At 53.1% G+C, this 16,840-nt stretch overlaps 1 protein-coding gene across 3 annotated transcripts in view; it reads left to right on the top strand.

The window, feature by feature from the left end:
- The window catches only part of LOC123753533 (trichohyalin), a 460,426-nt gene that overhangs the window by 217,159 nt on the left and 226,427 nt on the right, over positions 1-16,840 (top strand). For all 3 annotated transcript variants that reach the window (XM_069311058.1, XM_069311057.1, XM_069311059.1), the window contains 3 exons: positions 7,459-7,598; positions 9,300-9,489; positions 15,104-15,640. In XM_069311058.1, the coding sequence (XP_069167159.1) occupies positions 7,459-7,598; positions 9,300-9,489; positions 15,104-15,640 (867 nt within the window). The remainder of the gene's footprint in view (positions 1-7,458; positions 7,599-9,299; positions 9,490-15,103; positions 15,641-16,840) is intronic.

Genomic DNA, 16,840 nt, shown 5'->3' with positions numbered 1-16,840 from the left:
TAGTCTATGACGGAGCGCACATAGGCTGCGTACATCATTTTATACACGGCAATAGAGGCTCCATGTCCATTCCAGGTCATAGCTTTCAGTGCCCTGAGTCGACTTTTGCATGTTCCTATGAGTTGATCGAGCTCCTCTTTCTTTCCCTTGTTAGAGCCGACAGTGACGCCAAGGTACCGATAGTGGTCAACCCATTCAAGTGTTACACCATTAATTTGCAGTTCTTCATTTGCTCTCCGCTTGTGATGGGAGTATGCCTTCGTCTTGTTTGTGGAGAGAGTGAAACCGAGCTCAATGCATTTCCTTCCAAGGAGTTCAGTGGACTGTTAAATTTTTCCCAAGGTGGGAGCTTGTATTAGGACATCATCTGCATATCCCACTTGTTGTGTTCCTTCCGGAAAATCAATATTTGCAATGGCGTTCATAATTACATTGAATAGTGTAGGGCTTAAGACTCCGCCTTGGGGGGTCCCGAGTTCCATATTCATTGTTCTGGAGACTGCTCCATTGAAGCAAACCTTGGCTTTCCTTCCTGTGAGGTAGTCTTCAACCCATTTCATGAGTCTCCCCTTGACACCCATGCATGCAAGCTCGTCCAGGATCGCAATCCCCTGTGCTTTGTCGAAGGCTCCTTTGATGTCAACAAATACAGAGTACCTAGCCGTGTCATTAGCCAAGTAATTAACTATACAATTTGCTGTGCTCCGTCCTTTAACAATCCATTGACCCCCTCCCCTAACCTGCCTATTTTGTGCAACAGTCGGTTTAGGATGATCCTTTCAAGCATCATGCAAGTGCATGACACGAGACTGATAGGTCTGTAATTACCAGGGTCATTAGGCTTTGGTATGGGAACAATTATTGCGTGTTTCCATTGTGTGGGCAACACTCCACTTAGGAATGACTTGTTAAACAGGTGGAGTACTGGATTCCCAGACACTTCACACAGTGCATTGAGTATGTCGTAGGTGACGCCATCTTCACCAGGTGCTGTACTTTTACCCTTTTTCATAGCGCCCCTTACTTCGTGGGCTGTGATTGGTTCCCCATATTCGTCATCACTAGACAGTGCTCTTGTTATCCTAATTCTTCTGTCATAATGTCGCAGGAGCTGTTCCCTGCTGATTTCTGCAGGGAGGGAGGAGGAGGATGCTGCATCACTCCACTTGTGAATTAGTTCCTCAGCCTTACCCTGGGGGTCTTTGTGAGCCGCAGGCGGGGCTCTGCCACCCTTAGCTATCTATATTTTTGCCCACACTTGTCTTGCAGATGTTTCCCGTCCAATAGAGCTAGTGAACTCATGCCATTGTCTTTCCCGCTCTTTAATCTTCTCTTCCCTGGCCATTTGACACACAGTTTTAAACAACTCTTGGTTTCTTTCAGTGGGATGTCTCCGGTACTCTCTACTCATGTCTCGCACATTTGCGTTAAGCATCTTTATGTAATCATTCTCATACCATTTTATTTTCTTCCTCTGAGGGTTACTTCGCCCAGGCGTACGGCGCGGAACTCTGAGACAGCTCTCAATTTGGTGATTAAGGTCATCAACAAATGTGTCAATGTCTTCTGGGATTTGGTATTCCGTGAACCAGTCACTCATCCTGTTTATGAAGTGCGGCCTTATATCTGGTCCAGGTGATAACCTTTTTCTTTTATTCGTCTCTTTCCTTCTCTTGCTCATGTCGACGGTGGTAATCAGTGCCCAGTGGTCACTACATAAACTGTGCACAATGTGTGTACTGGCATCCGTGTCCTGTGCACTCAGCAGGAGAGCATAGTCTAGTCTTCCTCCTCTGAGGTGAGTTGGCTGTTCATCACCCAGGACCCTAAGGTTTTCACTTCCCCTGACAAAGAGTGACAGTTTCCGTCCATTGACATTGGGCTGATGACAGTTGGCACCAAAGTGTGGGTGTCTGGCATTCAGGTCACCGACCAGCAGGGTAGGTTCTTCAGTAACAAATTCAGGCAGTGTGTCAAGGTCAAGTTTACTCTGTGGGACATATAGGTTGATTATATGTAGGGCATTATTGTTTAAGTGAAGGGTTACTCCCAGTGATTCAAACTCATCCCCCATGTGCAGGTCATCAATAATCTGTGCGGGAATGTTGTTATTTACAAAAGTGATGAGATCCCGTTTTCTTTCCCCATGTGGCAGGGAGAACTTGCGATAACCGCTGAACCTTGGGTTGAAGTCATCACCTACCATTGTCTCCTGTAGCACTATGACGTCAGTTTGGTGTTCACGAGCGTATTGTATGATGTCATTAATTCTATTGCGAACGCCATTGCAGTTCCATTGTAGGATAGTGAGACTTTCTTCAGCGTGGTTATCCATCGTGGAGGTGTTGGTCATCAGATGTACTGTGTGCGGTGTTGGTGCTGGTGAGAGTTTGTTCACTGGTGGTGTTGTATGTGGTGTTGCACCACCGTCATGTGCTGGTGGTACTGTTTGTATGGGTGCCAGTGGTCAATGGTGTTGTGTAGACTAGTGTCGTTGCGTTCACTGGTGGTGTTGGTGGTGTTGTGTTCACTGGTGGTGTTGTGTTCACTGGTGGTGGTGTTGTGTTCACTGGTGGTGGTGTTGGTGGTGTTGTGTTCACTGGTGGTGTTGTGTTCACTGGTGGTGGTGTGTTCACTGGTGGTGTTGTGTTCACTGGTGGTGCTGTTGGTGGTGTTGTGTTCACTGGTAGTGTTGTGTTCACTGGTGGTGGTGTTGGTGGTGGTGTGTTCACTGGTGGTGGTGTTCACTGGGGCAGCGATAGCACCGGGTTTGCTGTTATGTGCCGTGGCTCGTGTTGCATCCTTATGCACCAAGTTGCAACCTGCTGATCTCGCCAGAAACAAGTTCAGGCCCTGCAGAATGTGAAGCACGTCCCCCTGGGTCTTCTGGATTGTACATAGGGTATTCTCAAGTTTATTTTCTTGCTCATTAGTTCTTGCATGAGTGGGGGATTTTTTTTATCACGTGGGTAATCATTGCTTCCATATCGGGCGGCATTGTTTTATCTGGACCCAGTGAGGTGTTGGCTGGTGAGTGGGGAGGGGGAGTGGTAGGGTGGGGGGAAGGGAGGGTCGCCTGAGAGGCGGAAGGGCTGGTTGACTGGGAGGCATTAGGGGGTATGGGTGATGAGGCAGGAATGGGGTTGTTGGGTGGGGTAGGGTTGGGGTTAGTGAGGGAGATAAGGTTGGGGTTAGGTAAGTGGGTTTGTGAGAGAAATGGGGTCTGGTTGGGCCTGTGCCGGGTGGTGGTGGGTCACTCCACCACTACCCCCAGGCTGTTGTCTGCCTACTGGAGGCTCGACCCTGGCTTGCTGTGGTACTGTTCACGGAGCCATTCCCGCCCCTGTTCACTGGTCCACGTGCTGTCTGCGTCGGCGTCCTTCTCAAGCCCTGCCAGTCAGGCCTCTTACTGCAATACCTGTTCCAGGCATGATGGGGCTGCTTGCAGTTGACACATCTAGGTATTACCCCGCCACTCCCACCCGGTGCAAGCTTAGCTAGGCACTGCTTGGTGTCGTGAGAGCCACTGCAACACCCACACCTAATTGGGCGATCACATGGCCACGTTCTGTGATCCCACCGTTGACAGTTGCCACACAAGGACGGGCTGCCAATATACCTCTCCACTTTGCACTCCCTCATGCCTGGTATTTTAATGACTGGGGGCAGGTCTCCCTTCCACATAGCAATCGCTTGATTTTTTGAGCAGTCCCCCTGGTCCAGTGTTGCGCTCCACCCAAACAATCTCTTCATAGTCCTTGAGATATGCCACGTCAACATGAATACTATAGTTCTTAATTAATTATAATTTTAGTTTGTCATGTCTGTGGGTTTGCTTCCAACAATTTAACATTCTTACCTTGATACTCAAGACTGGTCTCTGTGAAGTACTTCAGGGCTCTGTGCCCCTGCACCCGTGCACTGACATTGCCACCTACACACCTGCTCTCTAGGCGATACTCTGTGCTGTGGGCGCGGGCGGCCTCAACAATCCATCTGAACTTCTCTGCTGCAGTCAATCCTATTGCAGGAAAGATTAGGGTGTGCCACTCACTGTCTTCGTCTTGTCGTTGTTGTTGTTGTTGAGCTTGCTGTTGTTGAGCTTGCTGTTGTTGAGCTTGCTGTTGTTGAGCTTGCTGTTGTTGAGGTTGCTGTTGTTGAGCTTGCTGTTGTTGAAGTTGCTGTTGTTGAGGTTGCTGTTGTTGAGCTTGCTGTTGTTGAGCTTGCTGTTGTTGAGCTTGCTGTTGTTGAGCTTGCTGTTGTTGAGCTTGCTGTTGTTGAGCTTGCTGTTGTTGAAGTTGCTGTTGTTGAGGTTGCTGTTGTTGAGCTTGCTGTTGTTGAAGTTGCTGTTGTTGAGCTTGCTGTTGTTGAGCTTGCTGTTGTTGAAGTTGCTGTTGGTGAGCTTGCTGTTGTTGAGCTTGCTGTTGTTGAGGTTGCTGTTGTTGAGCTTGCTGTTGTTGAGCTTGCTGTTGTTGAAGTTGCTGTTGTTGAGGTTGCTGTTGTTGAGCTTGCTGTTGTTGAAGTTGCTGTTGTTGAGCTTGCTGTTGTTGAGCTTGCTGTTGTTGAAGTTGCTGTTGTTGAGCTTGCTGTTGTTGAGCTTGCTGTTGTTGAAGTTGCTGTTGTTGAGCTTGCTGTTGTTGAGCTTGCTGTTGTTGAGGTTGCTGTTGTTGAGGTTGCTGTTGTTGAGGTTGCTGTTGTTGAGCTTGCTGTTGTTGAGGTTGCTGTTGTTGAGCTTGCTGTTGTTGAGGTTGCTGTTGTTGAGCTTGCTGTTGTTGAGCTTGCTGTTGTTGAGCTTGCTGTTGTTGAGCTTGCTGTTGTTGAAGTTGCTGTTGTTGAGCTTGCTGTTGTTGAGCTTGCTGTTGTTGAGCTTGCTGTTGTTGAGGTTGCTGTTGTTGAGGTTGCTGTTGTTGAGGTTGCTGTTGTTGAGGTTGCTGTTGTTGAGCTTGCTGTTGTTGAGGTTGCTGTTGTTGAGCTTGCTGTTGTTGAGGTTGCTGTTGTTGAGCTTGCTGTTGTTGAGGTTGCTGTTGTTGAGGTTGCTGTTGTTGAGCTTGCTGTTGTTGAGGTTGCTGTTGTTGAGCTTGCTGTTGTTGAGGTTGCTGTTGTTGAAGTTGCTGTTGCTGCTCATCCTGTCGCTGTAACCTGTCCCGTTTCTGCCTTGGACTAGTTGGTAGGTATCATCATCCCCTGTTGTAGAGTCACTTGTACCATTACTGTTGGGGGGTCCTGGGTGGGGATCCTCACTGGAGGGCCCCGGGTGAGGATCCCCATCCGGGGCCCCTGGCGGGGACGGGAGTTTACGCCCCCCCCCCCCGGCGTAATGTGACGACGTTTCTGTCCGTCCTGGACCCTTATGTGACGACATTTCTGTCCGTCCAGGACCCTTATGTGACGACGTTTCTGTCCGTCCTGGACCCTTATGTGACGACGTTTCTGTCTGTCCAGGACCCTTATGTGACGACGTTTCTGTCCGTCCTGGACCCTTATGTGACGACATTTCTGTCCGTCCAGGACCTTTATGTGACGACGTTTCTGTCCGTCCTGGACCCTTGTGTGACGACGTTTCTGTCCGTCCTGGACCCTTATGTGACGACGTTTCTGTCCGTCCAGGACCCTTATGTGACGACGTTTCTGTCCGTCCTGGACCCTTATGTGACGACGTTTCTGTCCGTCCAGGACCCTTATGTGACGACGTTTCTGTCCGTCCTGGACCCTTATGTGACGACATTTCTGTCCGTCCAGGACCCTTATGTGACGACGTTTCTGTCCGTCCTGGACCCTTGTGTGACGACGTTTCTGTCCGTCCAGGACCCTTATGTGACGACGTTTCTGTCCGTCCTGGACCCTTATGTGACGACGTTTCTGTCCGTCCAGGACCCTTATGTGACGACATTTCTGTCCGTCCTGGACCCTTATGTGACGACGTTTCTGTCCGTCCTGGACCCTTATGTGACGACGTTTCGGCCTAGAGTATCGACAAAATAAGGATCCACAAGGGACTGAAACGTCCCCATTTTCCTTATATAATATTCTTTGTTTTGATTACTGATTTTAAACTACGATATTGTGATATTATGTGCATCACTATGCATTCTATCAATTACCATATATCATCAGATCATTGTGGAAGCGTTTGGGCTATATTTACGTAGGGAAGGAAGAGCTGTGACCAAACTTGAGCTTGTCTGTAAGGAACTGGAGAGACGGCGAGCAATTCCTTCGGGTCTGGAAGCCGTGAGGTGGGAAATTACGAATGTTATTGGATTTCTTCTCCCAAAGACATCGGTCGTGGGGAGACACGGGTGGCGAGTCTAGAAGAACAGTGAAAGTTTAATTGAAAGTTGTAATCGGAGAGGTGATGGTGTTGAGGCTGCTGTGGTGTTGAGGCTGGTGGTAGTGTTGTGGTGTTGTGGTGTTGAGGTGGGTGGTGTTGTTGTGGTGTTGCTGTGGTGTTGTGGTGTTGAGGTGGGTGGTGTTGTTGTGGTGTTGCTGTGGTGTTGTGGTGTTGAGGTGGGTGGTGGTGTTGCTGTGGTGTTGAGGTTGTTGGTGGTGTTGTGGTGTTGAGGCTGGTGGTAGTGTTGTGGTGTTGAGGCTGGTGGTGTTGTTGTGGTGTTGCTGTGGTGTTGTGGTGTTGCTGTGGTGTTGAGGTTGTTGTTGTTGTGTTGCCAGGTGTTAGTACCCAGGGTTATGTCAGGTGTAAGTGTTGCCAGGTGTTAGTACCCTGGGTTATGTCAGGTGTAAGTGTTGCCAGGTGTTAGTACCCTGGGTTATGTCAGGTGTAAGTGTTGCCAGGTGTTAGTACCCTGGGTTATGTCAGGTGTAAGTGTTGCCAGGTGTTAGTACCCTGGGTTATGTCAGGTGTAAGTGTTGCCAGGTGTTAGTACCCTGGGTTATGTCAGGTGTAAGTGTTGCCAGGTGTTAGTACCCTGGGTTATGTCAGGTGTAAGTGTTGCCAGGTGTTAGTACCCTGGGTTATGTCAGGTATAAGTGTTGCCAGGTGTTAGTACCCTGGGTTATGTCAGGTGTAAGTGTTGCCAGGTGTTAGTACCCAGGGTTATGTCAGGTATAAGTGTTGCCAGGTGTTAGTACCCAGGGTTATGTCAGTTATAAGTGTTGCCAGGTGTTAGTACCCAGGGTTATGTCAGGTGTAAGTGTTGCCAGGTGTTAGTACCCAGGGTTATGTCAGGTATAAGTGTTGCCAGGTGTTAGTAACCAGGGTTATGTCAGGTATAAGTGTTGCCAGGTGTTAGTACCCAGGGTTATGTCAGGTATAAGTGTTGCCAGGTGTGGAGTCATTCAGCACATCAGCTGTAAAGTTTACTGGTTACCACAGAACAGCTTGGGCACACCAGCCCTGACCTACCCTCCCCTCCTATACTGTTTCCCCCGTCACCAGGGCATCTTGTGGCAGCGTCTTGGACCGTGCATCTTCAAGGAGATGAATAAGATTGTCTGTTTCAGATGAAGGTGAAGCTGAAGGAGCAGGAGGCGAGGGATAACGCCCTGCGCTTCAGCCAGGAGAGGAGAGACTATGAAGTGAGGATCCGATCCCTTCACGAGGAGAGGAGAATATCTGAGGAGGAGAGTGAGGACCGACTCAGGTGAGGAGAGAGAGAGAGAGAGAGAGAGAGAGAGAGAGAGAGAGAGAGAGAGAGAGAGAGAGAGAGAGGGAGAGGGGGGGGGAGGGGGTAGGAGTGTGTTGGGAGAGTGAGGACCGACTCAGGTGAGGAGAGAGAGAGAGAGAGAGAGAGAGAGAGAGAGAGAGAGAGAGAGAGAGAGAGAGAGAGAGAGGGAGAGGGGGGGGGGAGGGGGTAGGAGTGTGTTGGGAGAGTGAGGACCGACTCAGGTGAGGAGAGAGAGAGAGAGAGAGAGAGAGAGAGAGAGAGAGAGAGAGAGAGAGAGAGAGAGAGAGAGAGAGAGAGAGAGAGAGAGGGAGAGGGGGGGGGAGGGGGTAGGAGTGTGTTGGGAGAGTGAGGACCGACTCAGGTGAGGAGAGAGAGAGAGAGAGAGAGGGAGAGAGAGAGAGAGAGAGAGAGAGAGAGGGAGAGAGAGAGAGAGAGAGGGGGGGGGAGAGGGTAGGAGTGTGTTGGGAGAGTGAGGAGGGATAGGCAGGACACCAGACCCGAGCCTTAGACACGACAGCAGACACCATAGACAGGACCCGATAGACAGGACCCGATAGACAGGACACCAGACACCATAATACCCGGGATGGGTATTATGCCAGAGGAGGAGAGGGTCAGGTAGTACCCCGAATGGCGTGGTAAGGGGCCCCCTGGAAAGATTTTAGGAGGGTAAGGGGGCCCTGGAAACATTTTAGGAGGGTAAGGGGGGTCCCTGGAAACATTTTAGGAGGGTAAGGGCGCCCTGGAAACATTTTAGGAGGGTAAGGGCGCCCTGGAAACATTTTAGGAGGGTAAGGGCGCCCCTGGAAAGATTTTAGGAGGGTAAGGGCCCCCTGGAAACATTTTAGGAGGGTAAGGGCGCCCTGGAAACATTTTAGGAGGGTAAGGGGGGTCCCTGGAAACATTTTAGGAGGGTAAGGGGCCCCCTGGAAACATTTTAGGAGGGTAAGGGCGCCACTGGAAAGATTTTAGGAGGGTAAGGGCCCCCTGGAAACATTTTAGGAGGGTAAGGGCGCCCTGGAAACATTTTAGGAGGGTAAGGGCCCCCTGGAAACATTTTAGGAGGGTAAGGGCCCCCTGGAAACATTTTAGGAGGGTAAGGGCGCCCCTGGAAACATTTTAGGAGGGTAAGGGCCCCCTGAAAACATTTTAGGAGGGTAAGGGCGCCCTGGAAACATTTTAGGAGGGTAAGGGCCCCCTGGAAACATTTTAGCAGGGTAAGGGGCCCCCTGGAAACATTTTAGCAGGGTAAGGGCGCCCTGGAAACATTTTAGCAGGGTAAGGGGCCCCCTGGAAACATTTTAGTAGGGTAAGGGGCCCCCTAGAAACATTTTAGTAGGGTAAGGGGCCCCCTGGAAACATCCCACGATGGAAGAGGTTCTTAGAGAAAGCGAAGAATTTGGGTTGGGCTTAAAGGGATAGGAGTGGATCAAGTGGATAGGATGAGAGGCGGATGGGAGAGGTTACCGTATGGATGACTTCTAACTGTCGGTTAGAAGTCATCCACACTTAGTGAAGACTTAGCTTAGACTAAGTGAAGACTTAGTGAAGAACTGTAGCTTTTGATAGTATGAATAGCAAGTCCCTCTTTCCTGTTCTGTTCAATGTTCTCCCACTGTGAGTGTTCTCCCACTATAACAATGTTCTCCCATAGTAAGAGTGTTCTCCGGGCCTCAGGTGCGCCAGGAGGGAGATGGAGAGCCAGCTGAAGGACGAGGCAGCCAAGGTGGAGGCACTTGAGCGTCATCTGGAGGACAAGGAGGAGGAGTTCGAGGCTCGACTCAAGGCCAAGGTGGTGGAGTGGAAGAGCCAGTGGGACTCCGTCGAGGAGGGCCTCAGGAGTGAGATCAGGAAGCTCAAGAATGAGGTAGGTTCTCATCCTCATACTGTGAGGGGTTGGAGAAGAACATGAGGTTCTCTAGATTTGTTAGTACGTAACAAATTGCGACTGTTTGGCCCTACCAGGATCACCCCATTAACCCCCCCCCCATCACCAGGATCGCCCTATCACCCCATCAATAGCTTCAGTCCTCTGCAATAACAAGTTTAATGCCCCCAGGATCTCCCTTCATCAATGCCTCTCACTCGGAACTGCTTAATAAAACCAGAACCAGTGCCAAACCGGTTTCCCTCAACCAGCATCCCCCAGGAGATCCATCACAGGCAGGGATCAACAGGACGACTTTAAGATGGACTCTGTTATGATCCTGTGAAGCCCAGACCTAAAAAATGACCGCGAGAATTAATTTCATAATTAATGTAAACAAAGATCAGCTGATTTCTGATGGCGGGAAACAATTTTGGCGGGAAAATTGTTATTTTTGTTTTGGTAGGAGAAAAACTGACATAGTGATGGATGGTGATGGGTTACATGTCTGAAGATGATGGAGGGAGATGGGAGGGAGGGAAGGAGAAGGAGGGAGAGAGGGAGAGAGGGAGAGAGGGAGGGAGGGAGGGAGAGAGGGGGCGTGCCTCGCTCCCTCCCATCTAAGACTTGAACATAAATCAGATCAAGACGGGGAACATTCTCGTGCACTCTGCCACCACCCGTTCAAATGGGCGCCATTTTGTTCCTCTGAGTAGAGACGTATTTCACCGAATGAACAAAAATTCGTAGCGCCCGTCTACAGCTCTGACGGGTCCAGCCACACCGTCCCCTGAGAGCGACGGTATCACCTGTCCCCCCCCTGAGAGCGACGGTATCACCTGTCCCCCCCCCTGAGAGCGACAGTGTCACCTGTCCCCCCCTGAGAGCGACAGTGTCACCTGTCCCCCCCTGAGAGCGACGGTATCACCTGTCCCCCCCTGAGAGCGACGGTATCACCTGTCCCCCCCTGAGAGCGACGGTATCACCTGTCCCCCCCTGAGAGCGACGGTATCACCTGTCCCCCCCTGAGAGCGACGGTATCACCTGTCCCCCCCTGAGAGCGACGGTATCACCTGTCCCCCCTGAGAGCGACGGTATCACCTGTCCCCCCTGAGAGCGACGGTATCACCTGTCCCCCCTGAGAGCGTCGGTATCACCTGTCCCCCCTGAGAGCGACGGTATCACCTGTCCCCCCTGAGAGCGACAGTATCACCTGTCCCCCCCTGAGAGCGACGGTATCACCTGTCCCCCCCCCTGAGAGCGACGGTATCACCTGTCCCCCCCTGAGAGCGACGGTATCACCTGTCCCCCCCTGAGAGCGACGGTATCACCTGTCCCCCCCTGAGAGCGACGGTATCACCTGTCCCCCCCTGAGAGCGACGGTATCACCTGTCCCCCCTGAGAGCGACGGTATCACCTGTCCCCCCTGAGAGCGACGGTATCACCTGTCCCCCCTGAGAGCGACGGTATCACCTGTCCCCCCTGAGAGCGACGGTATCACCTGTCCCCCCTGAGAGCGACAGTATCACCTGTCCCCCCTGAGAGCAACGGTATCACCTGTCCCCCCTGAGAGCGACGGTATCATCTGTCCCCCCTGAGAGCGACGGTATCACCTGTCCCCCCCCCTGAGAGCGACGGTATCACCTGTCCCCCCTGAGAGCGACGGTATCACCTGTCCCCCCTGAGAGCGACGGTATCACCTGTCCCCCCTGAGAGCGACGGTATCACCTGTCCCCCCTGAGAGCGACAGTATCACCTGTCCCCCCTGAGAGCGACGGTATCACCTGTCCCCCCCTGAGAGCGACGGTATCACCTGTCCCCCCTGAGAGCGACAGTATCACCTGTCCCCCCCTGAGAGCGACGGTATCACCTGTCCCCCCCTGAGAGCGACAGTATCACCTGTCCCCCCCTGAGAGCGACGGTATCACCTGTCCCCCCCCCCTGAGAGCGACAGTATCACCTGGTCCCCCCCCTGAGAGCGACAGTATCACCTGTCCCCCCCTGAGAGCGACGGTATCACCTGTCCCCCCCCTGAGAGCGACGGTATCACCTGTCCCCCCCCTGAGAGCGACAATATCACCTGGTCCCCCCCCTGAGAGCGACGGTATACCTATCCCCCCCCCTGAGAGCGACAGTGTCACCTGTCCCCCCCTGAGAGCGACAGTGTCACCTGTCCCCCCCCCTGAGAGCGACAGTATCACCTGTCCCCCCCCCTGAGAGCGACAGTATCACCTGTCCCCCCCCCCTGAGAGCGACAGTATCACCTGTCCCCCCCCCCTGAGAGCGACGGTATCACCTGTCCCCCCCCCTGAGAGCGACAGTATCACCTGTCCCCCCCTGAGAGCGACGGTATCACCTGTCCCCCCCTGAGAGCGACAATATCACCTGGTCCCCCCCCCCCTGAGAGCGACGGTATCACCTGTCCCCCCCTGAGAGCGACGGTATACCTGTCCCCCCCTGAGAGCGACGGTATACCTGTCCCCCCCCCTGAGAGCGACGGTATACCCGTCCCCAAATACTTACGGTTTCCCGGATATTAATATAAATTAATGATTAATAATACAATCACAATTCCCTCGCTGCCATTGGAAACATTCATAATATAGGAGGCTCTTATAACAGTGACAAACGATTTCATAATTTGCATATCAATTATTTATGTCTGGTTGATATACAGGAAAAATGGTCATATATATATATATATATATATATATATATATATATATATATATATATATATATATATATATATATATATATATATATATATATATATATATATATATCTAACACACACACACACACACTCACACACACACACACACACACACACACACACACACACACACACACACACACACACTGTGAGGGGTAAGGGAGCTGGGAGTGTCCCTCACACAGATGCACTCATTACTTGCACTCAGAGACGTGAGTGCTTGGTCTGTGAGTCCCTCTGAACGCCGGGGCTCCTGAAGGAGCTCTTCAGGAGGTAGAGTAGCACTCAATGCACTGCAATTGCAAGTCTATATCGATCTTACTCTCAGAACACCGCAATAACGACGCTTTCAGACAGTCGACAACATGGCCCAGTTTCGTACACTTCTGGCCATGTGTAAGAGGACCAGGAGCTGGGGTATGAGGACCAGGAGCTGGGGTATGAGGACCAGGAGCTGGGGTATGAGGACCAGGAGCTGGGGTAAGAGGACCAGGAGCTGGGGGTATGAGGACCAGGAGCTGGGGTATGAGGACCAGGAGCTGGGGTATGAGGACCAGGAGCTGGGGTATGAGGACCAGGAGCTGGGGTATGAGGTCCAGGAGCTGGGGTATGAGGACCAGGAGCTGGGGTATGAGGACCAGGAGCTGGGGTATGAGGACCAGGAGCTGGGGTATGAGGACCAGGAGCTGGGGTATGAGGACCAGGAGCTGGGGTATGAGGACCAGGAGCTGGGGTATGAGGTCCAGGAGCTAGGGTATGAGGACCAGGAGCTGGGGGTAAGAGGACCAGGAGCTGGGGTATGAGGACCAGGAGCTGGGGTATGAGGACCAGGAGCTGGGGGTATGAGGACCAGGAGCTGGGGGTATGAGGACCAGGAGCTGGGGGTATGAGGACCAGGAGCTGGGGGTATGAGGACCAGGAGCTGGGGGTATGAGGACCAGGAGCTGGGGGTATGAGGACCAGGAGCTGGGGGTATGAGGACCAGGAGCTGGGGGTATGAGGACCAGGAGCTGGGGGTAAGAGGACCAGGAGCTGGGGTATGAGGTCCAGGAGCTGGGGTATGAGGACCAGGAGCTGGGGTATGAGGTCCGGGAGCTGGGGTATGAGGTCCAGGAGCTGGGGTATGAGGTCCAGGAGCTGGGGTATGAGGACCAGGAGCTGGGGGTAAGAGGACCAGGAGCTGGGGGTATGAGGACCAGGAGCTGGGGGTATGAGGACCAGGAGCTGGGGTATGAGGACCAGGAGCTGGGGTATGAGGTCCAGGAGCTGGGATATGAGGTCCAGGAGCTGGGGTATGAGGACCAGGAGCTGGGGTATGAGGACCAGGAGCTGGGGTATGAGGACCAGGAGCTGGGGTATGAGGACCAGGAGCTGGGGTATGAGGACCAGGAGCTGGGGTATGAGGACCAGGAGCTGGGGTATGAGGACCAGGAGCTGGGGGTAAGAGGACCAGGAGCTGGGGGTAAGAGGACCAGGAGCTTGGGTATGAGGTCCACGAGCTGGGGTATGAGGACCAGGAGCTGGGGTATGAGGACCAGGAGCTGGGGTATGAGGGCCAGGAGCTGGGGTATGAGGTCCAGGAGCTGGGGGTAAGAGGACCAGGAGCTGGGGGTAAGAGGACCAGGAGCTGGGGTATGAGGTCCAGGAGCTGGGGTATGAGGTCCAGGAGCTGGGGTATGAGGTCCAGGAGCTGGGGTATGAGGTCCAGGAGCTGGGGTATGAGGTCCAGGAGCTGGGGTATGAGGACCAGGAGCTGGGGTATGAGGACCAGGAGCTGGGGTATGAGGACCAGGAGCTGGGGTATGAGGACCAGGAGCTGGGGTATGAGGACCAGGAGCTGGGGTATGAGGTCCAGGAGCTGGGGTATGAGGACCAGGAGCTGGGGTATGAGGACCAGGAGCTGGGGTATGAGGACCAGGAGCTGGGGTATGAGGACCAGGAGCTGGGGTATGAGGTCCAGGAGCTGGGGGTAAGAGGACCAGGAGCTGGGGTATGAGGTCCAGGAGCTGGGGGTAAGAGGACCAGGAGCTGGGGTATGAGGTCCAGGAGCTGGGGGTAAGAGGACCAGGAGCTGGGGTATGAGGTCCCGGAGCTGGGGTATGAGGACCAGGAGCTGGGGTATGAGGACCAGGAGCTGGGGTATGAGGACCAGGAGCTGGGGTATGAGGACCAGGAGCTGGGGTATGAGGACCAGGAGCTGGGGTATGAGGACCAGGAGCTGGGGGTAAGAGGACCAGGAGCTGGGGGTAAGAGGACCAGGAGCTGGGGGTATGAGGACCAGGAGCTGGGGGTATGAGGACCAGGAGCTGGGGGTATGAGGACCAGGAGCTGGGGGTGTGAGGACCAGGAGCTGGGGGTATGAGGACCAGGAGCTGGGGGTATGAGGACCAGGAGCTGGGGGTATGAGGACCAGGAGCTGGGGGTATGAGGACCAGGAGCTGGGGGTATGAGGACCAGGAGCTGGGGGTATGAGGACCAGGAGCTGGGGTGTGAGGACCAGGAGCTGGGGGTATGAGGACCAGGAGCTGGGGGACTATGGGGTCTCAGGGGTGTGACCTGGGGGGTCTGGGGTCTCAGGGGTAGGACCTGGGGGGTCTAGGGGTAGGACCTGGGGGTCCCTGGGGTCTCAGGGGTAGGACCTGGGGGGTCCTGGGGTCTCAGGGGTGTAATTCAACACGATACAATGGATATAAATTGGATTAATTTTAGATTTAGAAAAGTCCTGGGTAAATACTGGTTTATAAATGTGTTGATTGATGGAGCAACTAGCCAGGTACCTCAGTAGGGGGGGAATGGTTGATGTTTAATAATTCTAGTTTTCGGGGACAGGGAGACTGTATATAGGCCTATAGTGAGGGCATAACTATACACACTCTAACGCTCAGATCATCCTTTCAGAACGATAATCAGAAGAGCGAAGTGGCCGTCGCCCGGAGCAGAATGGAGCGCTCGAGCATCGAGTACGAAATGCGGGTCCAGGAGCTGGAGGAGCAGCTGCAGCAGAAGACCGCCGATCTGGACAACAAGACTCGAACCCTGAAGATGAGACTGAGTTCGGTAGAGAGCGCCAACAAGCAACAGGGTCAGGAGAAGAACGAAGCCGAGAGACTGATGCGGGAAGAGAGAGAGAAGTTGAGGCAGCTCTCAAGAGACTTCGAACTCCTCCAGAGGATGAAAGGAGACCTCGAACTGCGCGTGAAGCAGCTGACGAGCGCTGAGCGCAGCCTGCAGGAGGAGATCATGACCCTGAGCGTGGAGAACGAGGAGGCCAAGGCGGAGGCGCAGGAGGCGCAGCAGAAGTTGAAGAACAGGGAGAAGGAATGGGCGGGAAAGTTTGAACTGGAGGCCAAGATGGCGGAGAGCAGAGCCAAGCAGAGACTGGAGAAGACCTGGCTGGAGAAGCTCAAGAGAAGTGAGGAGTCTGCGGCGCAAGATGTGAGTAGTCTGCTGCACTTGTGGCTCCCTCATACCTCACTTTCTACCCCCCCTCACACCTCACTCGCCCTCATAACCTCATACCAAAGGTACACACCATCCGGTCAGCCTTCAGGACCTTGGTGAAGGGAACTTCACAGCGCTGAACTTTCTTCCACCTCATTACTTCCCCTCATTACTTCCCCTCATTACTTCCCCTCATTACTTCCCCTCATGTGGTCAATATTTTCACTCACACTACAGTATCTCCAGAATAGATCTCGAGTTATTTCTCGTGTTCTGTCTGGTGTTATGGCCGTGTTCTGCCTGGTGTTCTGCCTGGTGTTATAGCCGTGTTCTGTCTGGTGTTATGGCCGTGTTCTGCCTGGTGTTCTGCCTGGTGTTATAGCCGTGTTCTGTCTGGTGTTATGGCCGTGTTCTGCCTGGTGTTATTTCTCGTGTTCTGCCTGGTGTTATGGCCGTGTTCTGCCTGGTGTTATGGCCGTGCTCTGTCTGGTGTTATGGCAGTGTTCTGTCTGGTGTTATGGCCGTGTTCTGCCTGGTGTTCTGTCTGGTGTTCTGCCCGTGTTCTGCCTGGTGTTCTGCCCGTGTTCTGCCTGGTGTTATGGCCGTGTTCTGCCTGGTGTTATGGCCGTGTTCTGCCTGGTGTTATGGCCGTGTTCTGTCTGGTGTTATGGCCGTGTTCTGTCTGGTGTTATGGCCGTGTTCTGCCTGGTGTTATGGTCGTGTTCTGTCTGGTGTTATGGCCGTGTTCTGTCTGGTGTTATGGCCGTGTTCTGTCTGGTGTTATGGCCGTGTTCTGTCTGGTGTTATGGCCGTGTTCTGTCTGGTGTTATGGCCGTGTTCTGTCTGGTGTTATGGCCGTGTTCTGTCTGGTGTTATGGCCGTGTTCTGTCTGGTGTTATGGCCGTGTTCTGCCTGGTGTTCTGGCCGTGTTCTGCCTGGAGTTCTGGCCGTGTTCTGCCTGGTGTTACGGCCGTGTTCTGCCTGGTGTTATTGCCGTGTTCTGTCTGGTGTTATCGCCGTGTTCTGTCTGTTAAGGCCGTGTTCTGTTTGGTGTTATGGCCGTGTTCTGCCTGGTGTTATGGTCGTGTTCTGCCTGGTGTTATGGTCGTGTTCTGCCTGGTGTTTTGGCCGTGTTCTGCCTGGTGTTATGGCCGTGTTCTGCCTGGTGTTATGGTCGTGTTCTGTCTGGTGTTA

Source organism: Procambarus clarkii, chromosome 69, assembly GCF_040958095.1.
Source record: "Procambarus clarkii isolate CNS0578487 chromosome 69, FALCON_Pclarkii_2.0, whole genome shotgun sequence".
Classification (NCBI taxonomy): domain Eukaryota; kingdom Metazoa; phylum Arthropoda; class Malacostraca; order Decapoda; family Cambaridae; genus Procambarus; species Procambarus clarkii.
This window is presented reverse-complemented; position numbering and strand designations above follow the sequence as displayed.